Source organism: Colletotrichum orchidophilum (assembly GCF_001831195.1).
Source record: "Colletotrichum orchidophilum strain IMI 309357 chromosome Unknown Scaffold_103.1, whole genome shotgun sequence".
In the NCBI taxonomy this organism is placed as follows: domain Eukaryota; kingdom Fungi; phylum Ascomycota; class Sordariomycetes; order Glomerellales; family Glomerellaceae; genus Colletotrichum; species Colletotrichum orchidophilum.
Genome location: NW_019173059.1, coordinates 155,048 through 179,136, shown reverse-complemented (window position 1 = coordinate 179,136; position 24,089 = coordinate 155,048). Strand labels below are relative to the sequence as shown.

The 24,089-nt window shown below is 51.9% G+C and overlaps 7 protein-coding genes across 7 annotated transcripts; 5 read left to right on the top strand and 2 right to left on the bottom strand.

The window, feature by feature from the left end:
- Window positions 1–920: 920 nt before the first annotated feature.
- CORC01_10457 (uncharacterized protein) lies at window positions 921–1,430 on the top strand (the record flags this gene model as incomplete). The annotated part of the gene is made up of 1 exon (XM_022622085.1): window positions 921–1,430. One exon carries the CDS (start codon window positions 921–923, stop codon window positions 1,428–1,430), a length of 510 nt encoding a protein of 169 aa, XP_022471460.1.
- Window positions 1,431–3,397: 1,967 nt separating this feature from the next.
- CORC01_10456 (FAD binding domain-containing protein) lies at window positions 3,398–4,094 on the top strand (the record flags this gene model as incomplete). The annotated part of the gene is made up of 2 exons (XM_022622084.1): window positions 3,398–3,783; window positions 3,944–4,094. The coding sequence occupies 2 exons, from the start codon at window positions 3,398–3,400 to the stop codon at window positions 4,092–4,094; spliced, it is 537 nt and encodes a 178-aa protein (XP_022471459.1).
- A 597-nt stretch (window positions 4,095–4,691) lies between these two features.
- On the top strand, window positions 4,692–6,221 carry CORC01_10455 (uncharacterized protein; the record flags this gene model as incomplete). The annotated part of the gene is made up of 1 exon (XM_022622083.1): window positions 4,692–6,221. One exon carries the CDS (start codon window positions 4,692–4,694, stop codon window positions 6,219–6,221), a length of 1,530 nt encoding a protein of 509 aa, XP_022471458.1.
- A 1,432-nt stretch (window positions 6,222–7,653) lies between these two features.
- Window positions 7,654–8,448, top strand: CORC01_10454 (short chain dehydrogenase; the record flags this gene model as incomplete). Its single annotated transcript, XM_022622082.1, has 1 exon — window positions 7,654–8,448. The coding sequence occupies one exon, from the start codon at window positions 7,654–7,656 to the stop codon at window positions 8,446–8,448; it is 795 nt and encodes a 264-aa protein (XP_022471457.1).
- A 3,007-nt stretch (window positions 8,449–11,455) lies between these two features.
- On the top strand, window positions 11,456–13,230 carry CORC01_10453 (gamma-glutamyltranspeptidase; the record flags this gene model as incomplete). The annotated part of the gene is made up of 2 exons (XM_022622081.1): window positions 11,456–11,832; window positions 11,913–13,230. The coding sequence occupies 2 exons, from the start codon at window positions 11,456–11,458 to the stop codon at window positions 13,228–13,230; spliced, it is 1,695 nt and encodes a 564-aa protein (XP_022471456.1).
- Window positions 13,231–15,708: 2,478 nt separating this feature from the next.
- On the bottom strand, window positions 15,709–18,119 carry CORC01_10452 (uncharacterized protein; the record flags this gene model as incomplete). Its single annotated transcript, XM_022622080.1, has 2 exons — window positions 15,709–17,606; window positions 17,660–18,119. The coding sequence occupies 2 exons, from the start codon at window positions 18,117–18,119 to the stop codon at window positions 15,709–15,711; spliced, it is 2,358 nt and encodes a 785-aa protein (XP_022471455.1).
- Window positions 18,120–19,690: 1,571 nt separating this feature from the next.
- On the bottom strand, window positions 19,691–22,118 carry CORC01_10451 (neutral/alkaline non-lysosomal ceramidase; the record flags this gene model as incomplete). The annotated part of the gene is made up of 4 exons (XM_022622079.1): window positions 19,691–20,287; window positions 20,344–20,856; window positions 20,910–21,440; window positions 21,489–22,118. 4 exons carry the CDS (start codon window positions 22,116–22,118, stop codon window positions 19,691–19,693), a joined length of 2,271 nt encoding a protein of 756 aa, XP_022471454.1.
- Window positions 22,119–24,089: the final 1,971 nt, after the last annotated feature.

Below are 24,089 nucleotides of genomic sequence, written 5' to 3'. Positions count from 1 at the left end.
GGGGAGGGGTTGACGGCAGGAAAGAGAAACTCTAAAAACCAGTAAATGTAGATGAATCAAATTCCACCAGATCACACGTGACGAGGTTAATCATGGGGTCATTTTCCTGAACGGAGGCCATCGCAGCAGATAATGATGAATGGCGCATGTGAATTCTCATTGCCATTCTCCGTTGGCACCTACAACCTTTGCTTCTACACAAGGAATGAGGAATGGAGAAACAAATAATGGTTTTCCAGTATATCCCGTGTCAATGGTACCAAAAACCAGCTATCTCCGATTCCGTGCCGCAGCTGTGGCTGCCGGCAGACGGGACGGTGTGGACCGGCCTCCAACAATTCTTTCCAAATTTTGGCCACAGATGCGTGATCCTCTTCTAATTCTCACAGTCTTCCATCATGTGCCATGACTCTTCACTTCAGCAGCTCAATATTTTCCAAATTCATTCCCTCAACAAGCCGGCCGAGCCGTCCATGTATCACTGACCAGTGCTATATCCATCATCCGGCTATACTCGAAGGAATCCCCCCGGCCCGTTTTGAGTTTCAGCCACGCAGTCCAACCTTGAAGCATGTGGGAAAGCAACTTAAAACTTTCGGCTGTGGGGCGTAACTGGTGGATGCCTTACTGCCAATGCCATGGCTTAGACCGTAAAACGTCTTGATACGAACAGCGTATGCCACTTGACGAGCATTTCATCGGCAAAACTGTACTACCATTACCATATAAAGCGGGAAGGTTATTTGGTAGACCACAGCTTTCACACGTTATAAGATTGATTGTTCGTCTCGACAGCATATAAAGTCCAAAGCTTGATATATCTATCTGACGCTCGACTTATTTTTTTACGTTTCAAGTTCACTCCCCGAAAAGTTACGTGTCTACAATTGAAAACGAATTGATTACTCTCAACCTCCACGATGTCTACCACTTCATCCACCACAGACACATTTTCTGTCTTTCTGCAGGGGTTCCTTTCAAACACTGCACACTTCTTCAACCTCCTACATAGCACCGACCAACCAGCCAATTCCATCAGAAAACGGTACCGCTTCAAACAAGCAGCTTTTTGCGGATACCCCAACGATCTGAACCCCCAAGCGAACCCCCTGTTTGGACAAGCAGGAATCTACGTCGAGGGTTTGACGAGGGAGGAAGTTCGAAAGATTGCCGACTTCATGACAGGTTATACAATGAAGCGGGCCGTGGTGGGGATGATGTGCCTTCATGGAAAGGACCTCACCAGGAAAGCTATCGTCTGGGTACAAATCCCGACGAACCAAACGACCCAAACCTGGAACGGAAATCAAAACTCAGTCAACGGCGGAAGCGGACTTGGAGATTCGAATGCGAATCATAGCGGCAACGCTTATGGAAACAACCACCAAACCGAGAGCTACGGTCTCAATGGGGCTGCTGAGGCAGCTTAACACGACTGAGTTCCCACCGGCACAGCAGCAACGCTCAAGCAATTCAGTTTCGATAGGCTCGGCTGTAACAGTGTCTGAAGTCATTATTATCACATACACGAAGTAAAGCTAGTGGACACAGAGTTGAACATAAATTATCCGAAAATTAGCGCCACAACTTCCGAGCTATCAGATTGCCGGGATGGCATGTGGTTTGGGATCAGCTGTCGCCATGGAGTTTCGGCGTTGAAGGACCAGTCGACCATTACACATCAAATATAATTTTTTCCAGTAGCATTCCAATCAATGTATAGCTATCAGGCTAGAGTCAGCAAAATGAAGCAAGGCGAAGAGCTTTGACTTTCACATAAGATATCCGTCTTGTATAATCCGTGTTAAGGACGCATCATGTATCATGTCGCAGACTAGCCCAGTCTGCTTGAAGTCCATCTGCCAGCGAATTCCGCATCTAAACCGCAGCATCCATTGCCGACTCTCGTTGAGATTCCATTGGGTTTGGATACAGATGAGGAATTGAATCAAGCTTGAAGATTGTCAATAGCGCGTGTGTGACGCTGACACGCTGAGGGAATTTCCTCTTTTTCTTGTGAAGATCGCCATCTTGGCTAAATAGGGCAGGGGAATGGCGACTAAGGGTTCGCCATTTCCATTGTAACGTTGGGAATCCCCCGCACTTGTCCGACTCCTGAAAGGCAGTTGCTGAAGACAGAATAATCTCTTAAATGCGCGCCACGGTGTACGGGTTTTCCCTCGGAAGATTCGAGAAGGATATCTGCTAGGTTTTTGTGAATAAACTACATTGCATAATAGACAGGCCATGGCTGTGCGATTGTCAACGGTACTTCTGTTCACCCTCTTGGCACCGGCAGATATCGTAACAGCTCGTTGAGTATACCCAGGTGATGCCTCCTGGCCCTCTGACGAAGCTTGGGCGCCTCTCGATGAATGCGTCGACAATCGTCTCCTCAAACCACGACCACAAGGCATCAGCATGCTACAATGGTCCCGAATGCAATAAGCCGCCTGCGCCACCATGACGGCAAACTGGGCAAACTCTTACACCCACCTTGATGATCCCATCGAAATGTTCTCACCTGTCTACCAAGGTCTCACTTTTCTGCCACCTAACATTTAGACTCTGGCAATTGCACCACGGGCGGATTCTCATCGTATGTTATTAACGCCACTTTAGACAAACATGTGCAAGAAGGCTTTAGGTTTGCGAAAGAGACGGGTGTGAGACTAGTCATCAAGAACACGGAGCTGGCAATTCTTGCGCCAGGTTACACCTTGAGCGTTTCTGCGGAGGGGACATGACTTTTCAGGCAAGTCAGGTGGCGGAGAGTCACTAAGTATCTGGACACATCATCTGAAGAGCGTCGAGTACATCGAGGAGTTCATCGACAATATTGAGGGATACTCGGATCGTGCATTCAATTGTGGAACCGGCGTTCAAGCTTTCGAAATTTACAAGGTGGCGTCTAAACAAGAGTCCTTGTTGGTGGCGAAGGACAGGTACGTCAACCAGAAGAAGACTGAACGGTATCTAGCTGGCTGTTCCTAGACCGTTGGGGTGAAAGGGGGGTACATCCAGGGTAGCGGCCACTCCCCTCTGAGTTCGATATACGGCACAGGAGCAGACCAAGCCCTAGCCTTCGAGGTTGTGACGGCCGATGGGGATCTCGTGACTACAAACCATTGCCAGAATTCGGACCTTTCTGGGCCCTTCGAGGTGGCGATTGCTCAACGTTTAGCGTAGCAATCTCAGTCACGGTCAAAGCCTTCCAGGAATTCTTAACAAATGCTTCAGCATTCAAGTTCTCCACTGCGGACGGTTTATCCAACGAGACGTTTGGAGCAGAGTTCGCAGTTACTTTGACTCCTTTATCCACAACGCGGACAACGTAACGTACTCGTAATTCCTCTTGCTGTACAACATCCCAAGCCCTGGAAATTTCCTGTTCCAGATGACACCCTTCTTCGCGCCCAACAAGACAGCCGACAAGGTAACTACCCTGCTGGATCCATGGTTCAGCAAGCTCCGCGGTCTCGGGATTCCCTTCGACCCCAACATCACTGAATACGATAGATTCTACCCTGCCTGGAAAGTATTGTTTCCCCTCGAGGCTGTCGAAAAGTTAAACATCCAAAACGGCTCCTGTCTCGTCCCCCGGAGGAACTTTGAAAGCGAGGCGCTCAAGCAGGCAGTTTTTGACGCTATCCGCACCTCGCTCGAGACGAGCCACGTCTTTGTTGGGCTCAACATCAAAGCCACCAGCCCCGATGACCCGGCTAACGCGGTCAACCCCGCCTGGCGCGAGAACATCCTGTTTGCTCTCCAGTCCGCCAGGTGGTCTGTCAACGCAACGGCGGAAGAAATGCTGGAAGCTCGCAAAGGTTTCACTTTTTGGAGATATGCAGCGTTGGAGAGATGTTTCTCCGGGTGCTGGCTCGTACCTTGCTGAGTCGGATAAAATGGAGCCGCATTTTCAACAGTCATTTTACGGTGATAGCAAGTACCCTCGTTTGCTGGAGCTGAAAGACAAGTGGGACCCGGAGGATGTCTTTTTTGCTGCTACCGCGGTCTGCAATGAGTTTTGGAAAGTTATCACTGCTTATGAGCTTCCTCACGAGAACGGGAGACTGTGTCGAGTTGATGAATGACTTAGTGTAGTTGGCAGCAGTACAAGGCCATAGGACAGTGTATCTTTAGCATATCCGTATAAAAGGTCTTTGTAGTTCATGGCGGTGCAGACCAACTCAATTGCAGACATAACGCATCTTTTCGGCTCACTCCGAGCTTCTAGTTATTTTTCAATTGAAGCTAATCATGGCATTCGAGGGAGAGGGAAACAGTAAGGGCTGACGAGGGAACTGAAGAGATGATGAATAATAAAGGCCGTTTCCTATCTTCATTGATCCCTGCCAGGGGTAGCTTTGGGTCCATGTATGGTGCGGTCTGGCAGAGTTTGAGGATCCACGGTGAAGAAGCAATCAATGAGCCATCTACCAGCCACCGCGCCTAGCTTAGGAAAAATTGTTCAGATTTGGAACGCTTTTGATAATTCCCGGGAAAAGCTTCGGGATTTCGTTCATAAAGAGCCCTCTCCCAGCCCATCATAAATCAGCATCCATTCATGTTCATTTCCTCATGTCTTCGAACGCTGGGATCTCTAACGAAAGCCAAAGTTGACATTCACTTCTACCGCCGTATACTGGAAACGACTGAATTGCAATCCTACTGTGGAATTCATTCCAGCTATGGATATTCGGCCGCCAGCCCTTGAAGAACTGGCAAACCCATGGAACCATAACGCCCTCGAATGGAATTGGACGGATACTGACTGGAATTATGTATACGGCGAGCCGATTAGGATATGGGAAGCATTGGTCAACCACATATTCTGGGACGCCTGGGAGGAAATACAAATGATTCAAACGGACTTGCTCTTCTACCCAGCTCTGATTTATCTTCTCAACTTGACCTGCCTCGCCACCGCTTTCAACACCAAAGGACGCTATCGCACCGCATTTGTCGGCGCGTCTATTGCCGTTGCAGCTGGTATTATTCAACAACTGTCTATTTTACCATTATTCTACCCTGTCAAAATCACCACTATTCAAGTCCTCGTCATCCAGAACATGGGAGCAGCTGTCATGCTATTGTGGGAAGGGATTGCCGTCACAGAGGAACAAAAGAAGCTCCCATGGAGACACCGTTTACTCGCCACGTATAAGCTCTTGTGGAACGCTCGTTACATCAACACTCCTCGACCGGCTCCTGTACTCCACTTGGTGAAGGCAGAGGATGATGTCAGGGGACAACTTGAAGAAGCGACCAATAAGGCTAAGATCGATGATGCAGCAGTTCAGAAAGACGCCGCGGATGATAAAAAGAGGGATATGGCTTTGAAGGAGGCCACCGACAATAGGGATCTGACTGAAGGAATCAAGTATTTCCGGAGCCTTGAACGTCAAACCAGTCGTCATACCTGGAGAAAAGTAAGCCAGCCGGTGGCTCGTTTCTGGAACTCATTTAGTCCTAGAAACCGCTGGATAATGACGACCGTTGCCAAAATCACCCTCATCTTCGTCTTGGAACGTATCATGGATTACCTCTGGAACACATACGCCTCATATACCCACGACGACTTTGCTCTCTATAAACGCTCCTACTTCCGCCGTCTGATTCGTAATGAGGTCGAACCACGCGAGTTCATGATCCGGTGCTACTTTGCGTTCGAGGGCATTTGGCGCGCCTTTCACTGGTATACCATCCTTCACTCCACAGTGGCCCTCTTCTTCGTAGCCCTTCATATCGATGAGCCCGAAGAGTGGCCCCCGGTATTCGGCGATATCCGCGAGGGCTGGAACCTCCGCCGTTTCTGGAGCAAGTACTTCGATCGGCTCATCTACCGTACCACCAACGGCATCGGCGAGATGATCCTCACTGTAGTTGGTGCAGGTCAACGACCCTTCCGGGGCAAGAAGCGATGGTTGTTGAACGGACTGATCTTCTTCATGAGTGGAATCTTCCATGCGGGCACCGAGTATGTTTCTGGCCTCGAGTGCCACGTTGTTTGGGAGATTTGGTGGTGGATGTTGAATTATTTTGCGATGATTGCGGAAACAGCCTTCATGTATGGTCTTCAGACTTACTTCCCTCGGTTCTACGACAAGACGAGTGGCAAGATTGGGAAGACGATTGGATATTTGTGGCTGTTCGCGTTCATGTTCTACTCGTCTCCCAAAAACTTGTATACCGCCCTGAATTGCATGCCGCCGTTCTAGTTTTGGAGCTCAAGGTTTGAGGGAAGTGGATGGAAGAGTGATAATGATGATGATGATACGAGGGATGATTGCTTCATGATGATGACTTGGGAGCTAGGTAGTCTGGGGTACTGATTTTGATAGTTGTAGCCCGAAGCGTTAGAATTCCCCAAGATCGCAGCGTGGCAAGAAATGAAAACGCGTAGTTTTGAATCCAATTTTTCAAATGTGATATGCATAATCGTTTGAATAACTATCCGGAGCCAGTCTCCTGCCCCTTCACAAAAGCCAATACATAGCTTCTATTCAGGGGCTATATTCGATCACAAAAGTCTTGTCTTTTCGTCAAATTATGCTCTTCATTCCAGGGCTCAGCAATCATCGAGAATGTATTGAAGCCGGTTCGGCTAGACTCATCGACCTTGGCAATGAATCCTTCATAATTACACGCAGCGCTCCCATTGAACTATCTCAAACACGTTGAAAACGGTGCGATCTTCGGTTGTGCTAGCTCCCTAGTGTCGTCTTTATTCGAACTCTAAGCAAGATTGGACTTGTAAACCTCAGACGAGGTTCTCGAGCATCGAGATCCAACCCCCTACCGAGTTGGACAATCAAGCTAGATACACAGTCAAAAGTCGGCATTCCAATAATCCAACAGACCACGCAGGACTGAGATGCCACACGCTAATACTGCAAATGAGCCAACCCCCGCATTTGGGATTGGCGATGCTGGAGCTAGACTGACAGCTGCCACTGCATTTGACCCCGTCGCCCGAACTAGTCTGGCGCTAATAAGTCATGGTCCACCTTTTGCGGATTCTGGAGTATTTTGGGTACAACGGTGACTATCGTAGGTGTGAGTTTTGTGTTGAATTCTAATGATGGAATGATGAAAACACCTGGAAAGCCTTCTTTTCTACGTATAGTTTTGCAGATTTCTTGACTTGATGATCGCAGCTTTTCTTCTCAAGACTTGCTGCGAAGTCTATTTTGAGAATACCTTCCAACCTCTGCCGGGTGTGTTTAGCCTTGTCACTCGCAGGACGATCCGGCTTGAGCATGCATGCCAACCTCTCCGTCGCAAATTTGATCAACCAAAGCGACTCCCCATTATCATGCACATTAATCACCATCACGTGCGAATTCTCTACGCAGAAAGTTGGAGAATGGACGCTGCTGGCGTCTTAGTATGCGTTAAGTCTTTTCTGAACGCCGGTAGCTGCATGCGAAATCTCCCGCCTAGGACCGCTAATTCCCGAATCGACTGGCAAGGGTCAGTTAGTCACACTCACTTACTTAGAGTCACACATCAAGATCCCTACATGTAGACCCCTCGCTCCCCAAAAGCCAAGGTTGACCTTGCAATAACCTTCTTTTACTTCGAAATCCGTCTATATCATTCGTCTAGAGCCTTCCTAACAAAATTGTTGAGACAGAAACCTCGTAGGAAATGGCGAGAAATCTCAGCACCCTACCGGCCTACCTCAATCGCCTCTTCAGTCTGGCGGGCAGAACAGCCGTGGTCACAGGCGGCAGCTCAGGAATCGGAAAGGAAATCGCCCTCGCCCTGGGCCAAGCCGGCGCAAAAGTCATACTCATCGCACGGAGACCGCAACCTCTCGCATCGACAGTCGACCAGCTCACACAACTCGGCGTCCCCGCGACGTCAATCACGGCGGACCTCGCCAACCTCGCAGACCTCAACCACGCCAGCGCTCGCATCAAGTCCACACACGGCATACCGGACATCCTCGTCAACGCAGCAGGTGTGAACAACCGCCCGCCCTTGTCACGGATAACACAGGGAGACTGGGACTACACCATCGCCGCGAACCTGACTGCCCCGTTCGCCCTGGGCCAAGCATTCGGCTCGGGAATGGCCGAGCGCGGAAGCGGACGCATCATCAACATCGCCAGCCAGCAGTCATTCCGCGCTTTCGGTAACAGCGGTGCCTATGGTGTAGCAAAGGGCGGCTTGGTGTCGCTTACGCGCTCGCAAGCCGAGGCCTGGTCGCCGAGCGGGGTTCTGTGCAACGCCATCGCGCCGGGACTTGTGGAAACTCCAATGACGGAAGAGGTCTTTGCGGACACGGAGAAGGCGGAGGCACATGCGGCGCGGACAATGATCGGACGTAATGGCAAGGCGGAGGACTTTGCCGGAGTGGCTATATGGCTGGCTAGTGATGCGAGTGCCACTGTCACAGGGCAAACTATATGCGTCGACGGTGGCTATTCGGCTCATTGATTTGATCTGATCTTTCACACGCTCCATGCTCTGCCTATAGCGTCTGGTCTCTTGTTATCGTACAGTACATTATTGTTTCAGCCTGTATACTTTCTAGCAGATGTTTATTTTAGGAGGTTGTTCCCTGCATATCTACATAGTAAATACTTGAAGATAAGCAATGGCCAGTTATGCTTTGTCTGATCTACGTCCAGAGTTTGGCATACATTACCTCAACTTTGAGGTGTTTCAAAGCTTTGGTGCGAAGATTTGATGGATGTCGTGATACATCTTAGACACGGTCAATTTAGTGTTGTTCTTTCATGTTGATTTACATGTATGTTTTGGTTCCTTAGGTATCGAAAGCCGAGATTCAATGAAGCCAATTTTCCTACTTAACTATCTCGAATCAATTCCAACAAAAAGTCTACTATGATCTCTCGGCGATTACACAAGTTTCGTAGCTCTGTGGTTTCATCGTCCGTCCCAACGTACCTTACGTATATCGCATAATTATTCGGCTACATGGTGAACTTCTACCAATCGTTCACTGCTCTTTCAGCAGTGCTGAGTGACTTTCCAAGCGTATTCGTCAGTAGCTAGTTCAAGCTTCGGAGTGACCGAGGCAAAGCACGTGATAGTAGAAAGCATTGAGAAACTGTCGACATATTCCGTGTAACGCACCTACCACCGTTCTTTACTTGCGATGTCACCTTGTTACCATTAATACAGTTATGATATTGCCCTTCGTGAATTAAATAGTCTTAAAAAAGAATCCTTTAACCCATGGGGTGTCATTGAACAGTCAACATTATTACCAATGGTGGGAGGTTTCTGTCACAATTCGGCATCGTTGGTCTTCCTGCGCCTCCTGATCAAGTCGGCACTGTTTGAGTAGAAGCCTTCAAGGTTCTCGACTACGCCACGTCCCTCGAATTTGAGAAATTTGGGCTCAACTATAGCCAAGTCTGTCTCTTCTCAAGAGATCACTATTTACAGAGGTTCCTACAACTTTTTAACTAATCGCCCTCCTAGGATGGGTATCATTCTGCCTTCCCACACTTCCATGACAAGTTTCCCCTAGGATTTAGTGTACATCTTTCCACATGGAGGGTTTTCACAAGGATGAGTAGGTGAGGTATGATAGTATGCAGGTTGACTGTAGCTCACAAACCAAGTCAAGTTAGGATTCAAGGAAGTACGATGAGGTTGAGTCTCGTGACAACAGTTATGCGAATGCCAGAAATCAATCACTCCAGTCCTATGAGCCTGGTTGGGAAGAGAGTCAATTGAATTATTCCCCTGCTGTAGGCGGACATAGCTGGATTGGCTCCGCGGCGACTCCTCCGATTCTGACAGGTGCTATAATTGGAGCCCCCTGTTCTAAGGCCCATCCAACATGATTTCTTTCCCATTTCTCACTCGAGGGCGTTTGTTTACAAAAACGTTCTCTGTACCGCTTATTGTGCGATCTGATCCTAGTTTGACGTGCTCGTCAACGGTTCACAAATCTGGGCCCGCTATTACTGGGCAATTAATTATACATTGCCTAGGCTCGTCCACAATCTCTCCCGGGCCACTTCTCACGCACCAGCGGGCAGCGGCATCACCGTTCAGAGAAACGTATTGTTTTCATAGTAAGTTTACATGGCTTTGTATGAATTCAGAGACAGCTTTTGGGAAAGCCCAATTCCAGCTGTGCTGATGGGTCACACATGGGCGGCTGATGGCTCGATTCGAGTGAACGTTTAGATGCAGATTTCTGAGGGCTCTTGTGGAGTCCGTTCTATCGTGTTGCAAATGCAAATTGTGATGGTGATATCTATCTATCTATAGATAGATAGATAGATACATTTATGGCGTGGTTCGGATTGAGGTAAACATAGCTAAAAATTGCTTGTAGAGTGACGGAAACTTCCAAACTCCACCCCAAAAGCTTGGGCTAATGAGGTAAACCATGCGCAATGGCTAAGGACTCGCCGATGGATGTTGTTCCATGGCACTTGGTTAACCCGTTTTGTAACATCATTAATTCGCTCAAAGTGCGAGTGCCTACCTGTAGAGAGCAGTTCTAGATATTGAAGTAAAGTATAGGACATCAATCGATCTATAGCGGTTTGTTCATGAAGACGCGCTTTCTTTCAACAACGTGACAAGGCGAGCCATTGATAAATCGCAAGCTTCAGTATTGTGATCTGGGCGTGCAGCGTGAGCGGACCCATCGTGACCGGGGGAGGAATCCTCCCTCCACCTTTTTTCTCTCCCCGGACCCCGGTGCCGGGGTCGCCGCGAGCTACCCGGAAAAAATAAAGTAGGCGGGAGAATTCAGGTGAAATCCGCCCGAATGTTTGCGGAGTGGAATCTTTTCCGGCATTTCGCTCGATTGTTCTCCCAAACTTTTCCTAAATTCCCTCGTGGTCTGCCCCCTCAAAGAACCAATGAGGTACTCGACAGTCCAACTACAACCGACCAGAATCCCAGCCACCCACGCACTTGACTCGCTGTTTCTTGGCCCCCCCACCCCCTCCCCTGTTGGCTTCTCTGCAGGTTGTCCGTACGATGGGTGACTACCTCTACACCTACTCCAGAGCTGCTTTGCAGCATCTACGAGGCGTATCTGATATTAACAAAAATTGCGGTAGGGCGTAAAGGCCGCAGTTGGTGATCGTCGCTGACCTGATCTGCAGACTGCCGAAATGAAGTTTGAAGCCATTGCCATGTTTCCCCCCCCCGACGAGGCTGTCGGTGACTCCGGTCCACAACGTCCTCGCGTTGTGGGCGAAGTTGGCGAGTCTGCTCGATTGCGCCATGGACCGTAGCCGTCTCTCTGTATTAAAGATTGGCAGCTTCTGCCCATCACCAAGAGCGAAATCAACTCAGCTTGATCATCTCGATTCTGCCAGCCGTCTCTGGTTCCAAAGCTGCCGCTCGCTTTCCCCCCAAGACCACCTGGTACGCCGTGCTGTCCTTCTCGCCGAGCTGCGAATAGACAGAGACGCCTTTGTAAACCTCGTTCAAACCGTTCACCATGAAGTTCTCCCTGACGTCCGCTGCCCTCGCGCAGCTCCTGCTGGGCATCACCACCCAACCCGCTCTCGCGGCCCCGCACGAGAGCACGATCCCGAAGTTGGGCGCCGTCGCCTCCGAGTCGGCCATCTGCAGCAAGGTCGGCACCGACCTCCTCGAGCTGGGAGGAAATGCCGCCGACGCGACGGTCGGCACCGTCATCTGCGTCGGCGTCGTAAGCATGTACCACAGCAGCATCGCCGGCGGCGGCTTCATGCTCGTGAGGTCGAGGACTGGCGAATACGAGTTCATCGACTTCAGAGAGAAGGCCCCAAGAGCCGCCGAAGAGGATATGTACAAAGATGACCCGGACGCTAGCATGTACGGAGGTCTCGCCAGGTAAGCATTGTCTCTTCGTAGTGAACCTGCCCGTGCCTGCGCAGACAAGTCACACCAAAACTGACACGACATCATCTCAGTGGCGTCCCTGGTGAGCTCCGTGGCTTGGAGAGACTGCACAGATACGGCAAGCTGGATTGGTCAGAGGTGCTTAAGCCCGCGATCAAGCTGGCGCGCGACGGCTGGCCCGTCAACCATGACTTGATCCGATATATGAACGCTGTCAGCCCCAACAACTCGTTCCTGACCAACGACCCCTCGTGGGCCATCGACTTTGCACCGCATGGCACCCTTCTCAAGCTGGGCGACATCATCACGCGCAAGCGCTACGCCGAAACCCTTCAGAAAATCGCCGACAACGGCGCCGACGCCTTCTACAACGGCCCCATCGCCAAAGCCACCATCGACGCCCTGACAAAGTCCAAAGGCATCATGACCCTGGAAGACCTCAGGGACTACAAGGTCGCCATCAGGGACCCCGCGCAGATCTCGTACAGGGGCTACAAGCTCACCGCCTGCAACGCCCCCTCCGGCGGCATCGTCGCCCTCAGCGCCCTCAACATCGTCGAGGGCTACAAAGGCTTCGGCGACCCGGCAGAGCGGAACACCACTGTGCACAGGCTGGACGAGGCCATGCGTTTCGCCTACGGCCAGCGCACCAAGCTCGGTGACCCGTTCCACGTCAATGGCCTCTCGGACTACACAAAGAACATGATCTCCCCCGAGACCGGCGCCAAAATCCGCTCAAAGATCTCCGACTCCCGCACCTTTGACGTGTCCTACTACAACCCGGAAGGCACCGAGACGGTCGAGAACCACGGCACCTCCCAAATCGCCGTCGCCGACGCCAGCGGCATGGCCATCTCCCTCACCACGACCGTCAACCTCCTCTTTGGCTCCCAGCTCATGGTCCCGGAAACGGGCGTCATCATGAACAACCAGATGAACGACTTCAGCATTCCGGGCGCCAGCAACCACTTTGGCTTCATCCCCAGCCGCGCCAACTACATCCGGTCTGGCAAGAGGCCCCTCTCCTCCATCGCCCCCGTCATCGTCGAGAAACCCGACGGCAAGCTCTACTTCGTCATCGGCTCGGCCGGCGGCAGCCGCATCATCACGGCTGTCATTCAGAACCTCCACAACGTCCTCGACAGGAACCTGACCGTGCCGCAGTCCCTCGCGGAGCCTCGCTTCCATGACCAGCTGAGCCCGAACACGGCCTCCTTTGAGTACGCTTACGACAACGCCACCTCGAGCTACCTTGCCAGCTTGGGCACCACAGTCACCTGGGAGGCGCCGGGCGGTAGCTCGGCGCAAGGTGTGAGGCTGTTGCCGAACGGCACTTTCGAGGCAGGCAGCGAGCCGAGACAAAAGAACTCTGGAGGATTTGCCGTCTAATCACATAAAAGTGACTGTAAAATAGGTAGCTTGTCTAAAAAGTGTAGTAATTCCTCAAAGACTATCATCAGGACTCTCCAAAGGTATCGGGTTGCTACAGTAGATTGCCTCGGCGATTCTTTCTCATCGCCTTACGTATAACTTTACATGAGCATCATCTAGTCCATCTCGAGAAACCGTTGCGCCATGGCGTTCAGTGTGTCCATTTACATGTTCTTCACTCCATTCAACCTCCAACCTGACCGACGCATCAGAAATTCCTTCAGTGCAACTCATGCCTCCTCGCTTTGGGCTCAACAGGCATCTCCCTCCCCGCACTCCTCGCCTCCAGCTCCAGTTTCGCATGATACGCCACCGTCCCCTGGGGGAACGTGCAGACTCCCGTCCAGCTCACCAGGATGATCGACTTCATGCACATGATCCTGGGCATCTCGGCCCGCCCGCAGAGCCTTCTGTCGCCGGCGCACAAGGCCATGGCCACAAGAGACGTCCAGGTGCTCATGACAACGATCACGCCGGTGGATATGCCCGAACTGCCGGGATTCGAAGCCAGCCGGTGATGAGGACGACGTCGGTGACGCGACGCTCGTGAGGCCACCAGAGCTGGCGGATATCGTCACCGTTGCCGTTATTGAGGTGAGTTCAGTCGAAGCTTGAGCATCGATACATCAGCAAACGTACACCCAGTCGTGGGTATCGATCCAAAGGGCTAACAGAAGCAGACCCGCAGATCAAGTAGGCATGGGGTTCGAGGTCCCGCATGTTTCCGTTCACTCGTGCCTGTCTGACTGATTGCTGGAGCTGACCTACCAGAAGAATTAAGGTTTGAACCTTGATTGCAAGTAGAGATTGGACAGGGACAGGGCTCCGGGGCAACGGACTCGACGCTACTCAACGCAGAGCAGCAAAGGGAGTGAAGAAGCGTCGAATCAGGAGCAAATTCCCTTTGTGAGAGTCTTAGGTCATACGTATTCTGCGGCTTCGGAGAGAGGGCTTCATCATCAACCTTGGGACTGAAATCTGATCTTCGCTCCATGTCCCTATGGCAAGGGGTGCAGATATTCCGGTTTTCAATCAGCCGTAGTCTTGATGCAACCTGCATATCCATAGCATCCAACCGGCTGGTGAATGGGCTAGCACCCGACGCGTTGTGTCAATCAACGAGGAACAGGTTACATCCGCGATAGTCAACAGCTTGTGGCAGTCCCGCGGATGAGCTGTCTCTCGGGCGTCGCTCGTCAGACAGGCTATCGATGCGGCAATCTCAACGTGCAAACAAGTTTTTTTCCGAATCCTTGCAGATTGTCTTAAACCTCAGCCTCTTGGCAAGAAACCCAAAATCAACTGAAGCCATGGCTGAGGTGCAAGACGAACACGGATGAAATACCGTACTATCCTGCTCCCCGCAGACGTGATGTGATAAGGACAATGTACAATACAGACGGCCTTGAATTGTTCTCAATGACCGGTTGAAGCACTCGTGTTGTAGGAAATTTTCAAAGCCCACTCTACGTGACGTGCTGAACTCTGAGCCAGAGGACCTATGAGTGGGTTATCGATATTGCAACGTTGAAAATGCACGTGTGTGATTGACGTTGACAGGCCTAGAACCCTCTATTTGTAGAATATTTGTCGATCTCGGCCTTCGCAGGAGATTTCCTGCTTCTGTGAGCAAGCAAGCATTGCCCAGGTGAGACAGGGCTGGTGGCGCAAACGGCGCTGGCTAGTCAGGCTGTGAGAAGCTGAACGGAGGTGACTCTAGATGGAATGCGGCTGCGCTGCGCAAACATGAGAAACTAGGATACCTCGCGGTCAATCGCGTGGCTAAGTTTTACTCCCCTGTCTGGTCGATTTTGCGTGAGTTGAGCGCATGAGGGGTGCCCATTGAACCTGACGACATTTGGGTAACCACATGTCATAGTGCCTACAGATCTCAGTAACTGGGCGTGGCGAAACAAACAGAATAGGCTAGATATTCTTCCAGCGAAGGACCGCGTAGATTTCAAGTCCTCACTGGAATCGTTCGAGAAGAAAGACGAGACCATCATCCCGAGATGACACCGGTGTTGTTTCTTGGATACACGTTGACGTATATCCAATAACCATATTCCGTTCGAGACAAGTTCGAACCATCTTAGCCTCCACCGAGATCCCGAATGGCTCGTGGTGAACCGATGAAAAGAGCACTTGGTTAATTCAGCTTGGGATGGATAGAACGCCACTTCGCAGCCTACATGTGCAAAGGAACTTTGTTCGGGGCTAAGCCTGACAATTATTTCTCTTGAGTACACGAGATAGGCCTTCGAGGGAGAAGATAGATAATTACGTTGGGAGCCAAGTAGTGAGGATATAAAGTCAGCGACGCTGTGCAGCTTTGTAATCCCTCAATGTGCAACGCAGAGGTTGTGCTCGTCCCCTCAGACCAGGCGCTGCCTTGATAAAGGAGTCCAAAACAGATGAAGATGGAAGTGGAGCGAGCTACACGAGTATAATCTTCTCTGCCTCCTTCTCCAAGAGATCCATGCCCCCTTTGTGTGCAAAAAAGACAAACATCCCGACTCGCACATACGATCCAGATTCTTCCGTGGGATGGATAACAAGACCCCAGCCATTCCGCTTGTGCGTCGGATCCGCGCAGTATCGGCACGTCTCGATGCTCTCATAGCCGTTGGGAAACGAAGTGCCGCCTACCTCTGCATCACTCGGCATCCAGTCGTCAAAGTCTACATCGTCGCAGTCCGCGAGGTACTTCAAGTTCCTCCAATTTGACGTTGCCGAGCAACAGCTTGATACCAGAAATAATCGCATGGTCTCCGGCCTCTGCACTGACGCCTCGTCGACGCCCCAGTCGAGCATGCAAACCCCGATCCCGCCTGAAAACTTCCCGTAAGATGAACGACGGTCACTGCGAATGTGCAAGGCCTCTCTTTTGACATCTGAAGGAAACCGGCACATCCTGCCCTGAAACTGAAGGAAGCCACCGCTGAGAGGGCCAAAAGGGTTGCTGCCTTGAACGTCCATGCGGTAGTCTATCAGGGAAAATTCGGGGCGGACATGGCTGGGTTTCGTGACGACTTTAGAGAACGATTTTCCTTTTTTTCGCGCGGCAGAAGCCGCCGTTTCAGTCGTACTTAACATTGCAAAGTTCCTGCTAGGGAAATCCTCGAGGTATTCCTGCCGCGATGCCCAGCTCCATGAGGGCGCGATGTACGGGTCTGCGTGGTGCATGCTGTTCACTAGTGAGGCCAGATCGTCGGACAACGGCCTGAAAATATACCAAAGCAGCTGATGATGTAAATCATTTTTCCATAAGCCTGCAAGATATGTGTCGCCGGTAATCGCTGCGAATCCCTGGGCGAGACCAGAAATCCCGGCAAAGATGTCCTCACGATATGTCCAAATCTTGGAATGGACGGTTTTCACAGAGGTCCACTGGGAGTACATCTCGTGCATGCTTTTTGCCGAGCATTCCATCCCGTCAAACCCCGCTCCGAAGGCTTCGTCTAGTGTGGATCGCAGCTTGCCCCACATTGTGAAAGAGGTTGAATACCCGGTCTCACATTTTGTTCTCTTTTCGCAGACAAAATGGCTCATGGAAGACCCGAAAATGATCAAGCGAGGCGAAAGCATCCGCTCTTGGAAAGTCCAGCCCCTCTGATTCCATTGGGAGCGGGCGAGGTCCACATGCAGTGATGGGTTTGGATGACTTCTACGCATTCTTTTTTCGTCAACGTCGGTAGAGGAGAGAACGATGGTGTAGGTGCCCCTGATATGCTTGTGGCGCGATGATTGGAAATTGACGTGGAGACCTTGGGACCGTGCTCCAAGAAAGCCTTCGAGACAAGACCGCGAAGAAATGGGGCAGATAGCCATAGAGCAAGAGTAATAGACCTGCCCCATCATCTGACTCTCGCGATACCAATCTGCCTTATCTCCTTGAATAATACAAAGAGCGTCAACCCAGAGGTATCGAATATCGAAGGCCCTGCAGACTTTAACAGTGTCCCGCACGACAGGGCTCAAGGAGCTAAGCGGCATCCCTTGGCAATAGGTTGACATTATGTCTTTTGTGGTTTTGACCTGCTGTAGAGCGTCTTCTTCGGTTCCCCAGCAGTAGCTCAGTGCCGCATACTCCACATCATTAATAGTTCCTATGTGTGAGTTGAGCATGTCTTCAATGACGACGAGTCGAGGAACATCCTCCTCGCTCTGACCGATATCAATCAGCCTGGTAGGTAAGAACGGCGATGCTGGTTTTGGGTGACTGCATTGATCCTCGCAGCTCCGGAGCTCTGACTTGAGCCATTCAATATTTTCCGGGTCCAAAGGCTCTGGGGCGCGCTTCATGTCCAACCTCAGCCATTGGAGCAAGTCATCTTTCAAAGATTTATTAGTTTCAAATGATAGCGGGCAATGGTAATCGACTTACCGTTGCTAGTCTCAATGTCAAAATTGAGAACTGCAACCACGGTCCCTCTCTCAACTGCATAAACCTCGCACCTCCAGAAAGCCAAGCTGGTATCCATGTCGGAAACTTCTCTGAGATCTACTTTTTCGCCATAGAGGTATCCCCCGCGGACATAAATCTGACCCTCGTAGCTTATGTCTCGCTGGACAAGCGCTTCCCGAATGAAACCACACATCCGGCACCCAGCCCTGGAGGATTCAGCCATTCGGGGCAAGTCTGGCAGTGTATCTTTCCAGTAGCGCACGGGTTCCAAGTAAAAGATCTTGTCTCCCTCTCGCGAATGTCGCAGGGTTGGCTCATTGTTCCAGTTCGTGTCTTCGTAAAACTCATCGGCGCTGTCATCGAACACAACAACCGAGCACCCTTTGCAAAAGTTTGCATTATCGGGGGATTCTGATTCTTGAGACTGTTCGAGATCCATGTTTTGCTGCTTGAAGCTGAAATGGTGCTGTGCTTGACTTCTTTCAAATATGCTCGACTAAGGTAGAAGAAGATATTGGCCGCGGAGTCAGTAGATGCTGACATTTGCAGGAATTTGATGCAGGCTGATGGAGAGTTCAGCGGGTAGCAACGAATCGGGGACAATGGTGCTTATATACCCGCGGAGGAGCCCTTCTGACCGGTCTCATCTGCAGGTCAGGTGATGACAGCCAGCCTGTTCTTTGCGTTGAGTACGTACTCGGATGACGTTGCCTCGCCTTGAAATTGTCTGTACAACGAGTGTTGGGAACACTCACCGATATACGTACCTGAATTGATCTGAAGTCAGACTGAACATCGGACCATGAAGCTTACCTTGATATACATAAGTTCATAGTAGAAACGTCTGGATTCACGCCCCTCCATATTGCTCAAGTTCGAAGCAATGAACCAGTGGGCAACTTCAGGTTATAGACGCGATCCAATATTCAGATCGCCTGTCCATAGACTCACTTTACTGGGAGTGTTTTCTGAACATTCTACCAACTACCCACTTGTGAAGCTTAAGAGGCAAAACTTCAATTTGTTCGAGAGTCTTTGGCATTCGCTCTACCCGTATTGTGTCGCCATATATATCCAACAGAGAAACAGGCTAGTCACCCAGGCCGTAGGGCCACCTCTATCCTGTAATGCGTATAATTCAATACAGATCAGTGATGGTTAGGTATCACAGTTGAGTTATCCCGTACGCTCAAAGGGGCATATTTGGCATCACGTATCCAGGCTTGTTACGGCGGAGTTCCAAAGCCATCAACGCGTTCAACAGATCTAGGACACAGACGATTCCCTCCTAGAAAGTTCATATATTCTGTTCACATGAAAAGCTGGCAAATAAGGCGTGTCTCGGTTTTCAAGGGAACCGCAGCGTCTGCCACATCAAGACGCATCGCAAAAAACGTCGCGGCTAATTAATTCATACCCTACGATAGGACGATTAGCTACAGGCTGTAGGGCTCCGAGGTCTCGAAATACGAGTCATCCCCAGAGCCTGATGCTGGACATGTGCCCGCTACGTCACGAGGTTCAAGACACCAAAAAAGAAAGAAAGGCGGTAAAAACGTCACCACTTGCGTCAAGTGTCAGCCTGTATGTACCTACCATAACAGCCATCCCCAAAGACATGACCGAATTCGTCAATTCCCTTTCGACACCGTGAATGATACTCTCGAAAAAATAATACCTCGGTGATGATATCGAAAACAACCTTAGCACGCCAGTGCTTTTTTGAAGCTCGCGCTTCATCGCGTGCCAGCTTGCTCCCCGGATCCGCCTTGAATCCACCACTTGATTTCAACAAACACCTACATTGTACAAAGCAGCATGGGTCCGTCCAATGAACATCTCGCTGTGTCGTACTGCCCAGTCCATCCGATGCTTACGAGCCTTCAAAACCAGCTCACAGGTAGACAGAGCAAGGCGGGAGACATTCACGAGAAAAAAAAAGACAATACAATTCACCACTACGAAAACCCACTCCCCCATGATTCAAAATCATCACCAAGACCCCCTCCCCTAAACCAACGTAAAATTCCCACTCGTCCCCTCAAACGCCGAAATACTCCCAATCAAAGGCTTCGAATCACCATAATACTTGATCCGATACGTTCCCGGCCCAGCCCCATCACTGGCCCCGGTCTCCCAACTAATCACAACCTCGCTATACCCGAGCAGGAAATTCGTCCTCGTCCACGTATACACAAGGAACCAATCCGCGTCGGTCCTGATCTGCACCCATTTGCCGCTCTGCAACTGCTCCACCGCGGCGTACGTCCCCTCGAGCCGCAGGTTGTTCCGCGGGTTCGCCGCCTGGAACGTGGCGTTGACCACCGCGCCGCTCGTGTACGACGCCGATGGTTGGACAATGGCCTGCCCAAAGGAGCGGCCCGCCGGCGTGCCGTCCAAGACGACTCCGGTGATGAAGGAGAGGGAGTTGTCGCGGTTGTCTGGGGGCGAGGGACCTGCTGCCGGTGTGGATGTAGAGGAGGGGGAGAGGTAGGCGATGTTGGAGACGGTGAGGTTGATGTAGGCCGGGAGAGTGTTGGGTCCGAAGAGGGTCGAAGCGCCTTCGTACCGCTGGATGGCGTACTCTTCTGGAGTTGCGATGTAGTGCTGGCATGTATCAGTGACTGAGTAGCAGTACGGGAAATGTGCCGCACAAGACTTACGGCATAGGTGTTGGCTGGGCCACCAAGGACAACAAGGGGCTCCTCGTCAATGATACTCTCTGCGGCTTCCTTGACAGCAGCCTTCCATCTCCGCCCGCTCATCGTTGTGGCCTCGCCAGGCGCTATGATGATGACCAACCGCCCGACGCGAAGCATCTGTATGTCGACAGTGTTAGGGCTCCAAGCATACGGGGCGCTCATCTCGCCGACGTCCAGCAGCACAGGCTTTGGCTGTTGGCAGGCAGCCTGCTCTGCGCTGGGCGCCTTGAGGAGACCGGAGACGACCGCCCAGAGGGGGTTGGCATCGGGGGTGCCAGAGTCGGCCTGGGTGAAGTCGAAGGCGCCGGGGCCGTCAGAGGTTCCCGCGGCGAAGGAGTAGCCGAGGGCGGCAGGACAGGTCTGGCCGGTGGTACCGTCTGCAAGGGGAAACTTGAAGTAGGACATATCTTGGAAGAAGTGGAAAGACTTGACGCTGGTGCCAGTGATGGGGGTGGAGGATGTAGCAAGAGCATTCTGATAAGCAGGATTAGCCAATATGTTGCATCCCCGTCAGGCTCATGACTTACATAGACAGACTTGGCGCCAGCATACTGCCGACGTCCAATCTCGTAGCAACTCGAGATACCCAGATCCAGCTTCTGGAATGCAGGTCCTCTTCCATGACACGACTGGCTCTTGCCATCAGCACAGGTGCTGTTCTCCAGACTACACTGCTGTCCGGAACCATCATCGCACCAGGCGCCGAGCACATTGGGTGTCGTATCACCAACATTCGCCTGGCTGAAGCCGGCCACGAATCCCGGCGCAGCGCTCGCGTCGCTCGCGAGGTCTTTCTCAAGAAGATACGCAGCGACACCCTTGTTGTCGCCCGCAACGTGCGTACTATTTTGGAGGATCGACGTGCCGTGGGTTGGGTACCACGTAAGGACGCCCAAGTTCTTGCCATCGGAAGCGCGTTGGAAGCGGAGTAGGGTCAGGGTTGTGTCAGTACTGGCGCTGTACTTGGCCCTCTCTGCCGCGGGGTTATTCAGGTAGGCCCATTGACTGCGGTTGATGGCGCCGTCAGTGACTTCGGTGGTTCCGATGTCGAGGTATCCCTAGGAGTGTCAACCCAAAGTTGCCGCTGCCAAAGACGGCCAACGTACCTCTGTCAGAGACTCGTGCGCCCTTTGGATGGAGAGAACCGCGCCGTCAACAATAGCCTGATAGCTCTGCTTGTCGAAACCCAAGCTGGTGACCTGCGGCAAAAGGTAGTTGAACCAAGCTCCTGGACCGGCGTGGCTATGAGTGCCCGTCACGGCAACATTGTCCTTGGTGTACACAGAGTATCCAGATCCAAGAGCCGCAACCCCCTCGAGAATGCCTTTTCGAACGGCAGTGTCACCACTCTGGGTATCTAGCACAAGATACACGAACCGATCGCTCGGCTTGCTCACATCGCCGACGATGAACGCACGGCTGTAAATACGCTGTCTTAAGCCGGTCCCAACCTGGCTTAGATCGGCGTATCCTGCAAAGCCGACCTCGACGACAGGGCCGGTGATGTCAGCCTTGCCAACACCGAGGAGGTACTTATCGCCCGCCGGCGCGGCACGCGTCTTGGCTTTGGCATGCCACTCTCCCTTGGCATTACGTTCAAACTGTAGGGTGGGGCCTTGTCGAGCTCCGAGCTGGGAGAGGCCGATGGTGACAAGCAGCACGAACGAAATCAAAGAAAAGACAGCGACGAACGAGCGTCGAGGCAGCTCAAGGCCAGAACGATAATGGCGAGGCATCGTGGGCAGTCGGTCTGTGACTCAGGCTCCAAGCTCGAGAACCACAGGAAACATGGCGCATCGCCCGCTCTTTTATGGCCCGCCTTGAAGAGCTCGTAGCCATCGTCTCTTCCCCTCCGTGCTCTTGGAGCTCCTGGGAGCTAGCCGAACCTCTGATTAACACACAGTTCGGGTACCTGGCCATCATAATGCCGGTCCCATGAGAAGGGGAAAGTATGCCGATGGTTCGGACATGATGATTTGTCCGTGCCTCCTGAAGGGCTGCGCAACATGGATTAGCTGGCAGGTGGTATCCCCAAGTGAGAAGGTCAGGGGTTTGATGCTCAATGCTTGATGGGAAAGCAGGGCAGCAAACAAGCTAGAGGAAATAGAGAGCAGCGAGGGCCAGCGAGGGAGCGAGGTAGCGAGCGGTCAACTCTCATGTCAAGAGGAAAAGTGACGAGCCAGTCTGAGAGATGGGCATTTGCCCTTGCCAGATGCAATCTTGCGTCACATGGCACCCGGTGGTGTCGGCGTCTGATTGGAGATGGAGATTGTGGTGTGTGGCCCTCAGGATGCGGGGAGTTGCAGTTTGGGGTCAGTCGCTATCGCCATTGGGCAGGCCGGTCCTGGCTTTGGAGGGTGAGGATCGTGAGGGAGGGCATATCTCCTCGGCAGGATAAGCTCCGATTCGATATTGGCATGAAGGAGGAGAAGCGTGAACTAGGCTGTCGGGGTGTTCGCATCGCAGATGCCTCGCTCGAAGGAGCGTCCAGCTCGTGGCAAGCAGCAAGACTAAACAACCGCCTCCCTCCCAAGACATTTCCCCGGCTTTGGCACTTGTCAGCATCTTTGGCTTGGGGTTCGACCTCAGCCTCAGCGGCGGGCCACGGGTTGGATGATAAGACAACATTAATATCGAGTTGAAGAGCCGAGGGATGACTTGACAAGTCCAATGCTACAGCTAACCGCCGCCCTTTCGCTGTACGGATAGAGCAAGGATCCTGTGATAAAGGTAGGCTCGTGGGCGTCAGATACGTGCTGTATGTATTCTTCAAGGGGGCCGATAACAACTCACATGTCGGGCGGCACTCAAGACCCGTTCTAGCAGGCCATTGCTGCAACCTCTCTCGATTACCTACCAAAAGGCCCTGTCGCCGTTCCCGTTCTGGATATCAGGTGCCTGGCGGACAGGCACGACGTTGGGTTTGCCGTTCGGATCCGATAAGTCTAGCGGCCGTTGCTGCTAGCAGACTCTAGTGCGGTTCTTCGCCTGTGTGACTGTCCGTCTCCCTGCCTCAGCTATCCGTCCCCCGTCCCTTGATTGCCAAGGTCCAGTGTCCAGTGCGATGTCACTGTGCGGGTGACTTGGTGACTGGGTATCTACCTGTAGTGGTGTCTTGTTTACCTACCGGTATCTTTGGCCGGGTCGGGGTTCCCGGTCTCATGCACCTTTCTTTGCAAGGTGGAGACGTACCCACGATTACCTGAGGGACCTTACCTAAGGGAGGAATAAGCGGGTCCCGCCCATCGACTGCCGCACCGAGGAACACCGATAACTCTCAGCACCTCGAGGTACTTGGCCTTCCAAGTTCCCTTACTGCTGAGAGGTGCGAATGCAGAAAGAGTACTAGCTTCTCACTAAATAACCACCCCATCCAATTCGTCCCATCTCATCCCCTCCCGTGTCCCGCTCCTCGGGCGCTCGGCGTCTCCCCTTGAACACTGCCCAGTCCCATTCATAGTCTTGCCATATCGTCCTAGAAAATATCAACAACATCCGTCACGTCTTTGAAAAAAAAAAACACCATATGTCGCGTTTTAACCGTAAGGTATCCACCTCACATCACCTTGTTCATATCCATGTTCGATAACTCCAGCAGAGTGTGTTGCCATTCCACCGTTATTGAAAGGGGAAAGTCGCCTATGCCCTCCTCCATGACGAAGTGGTATGCCGCTCGTTGCAACCCTCACGGGGGCAGCTGGCTGGAA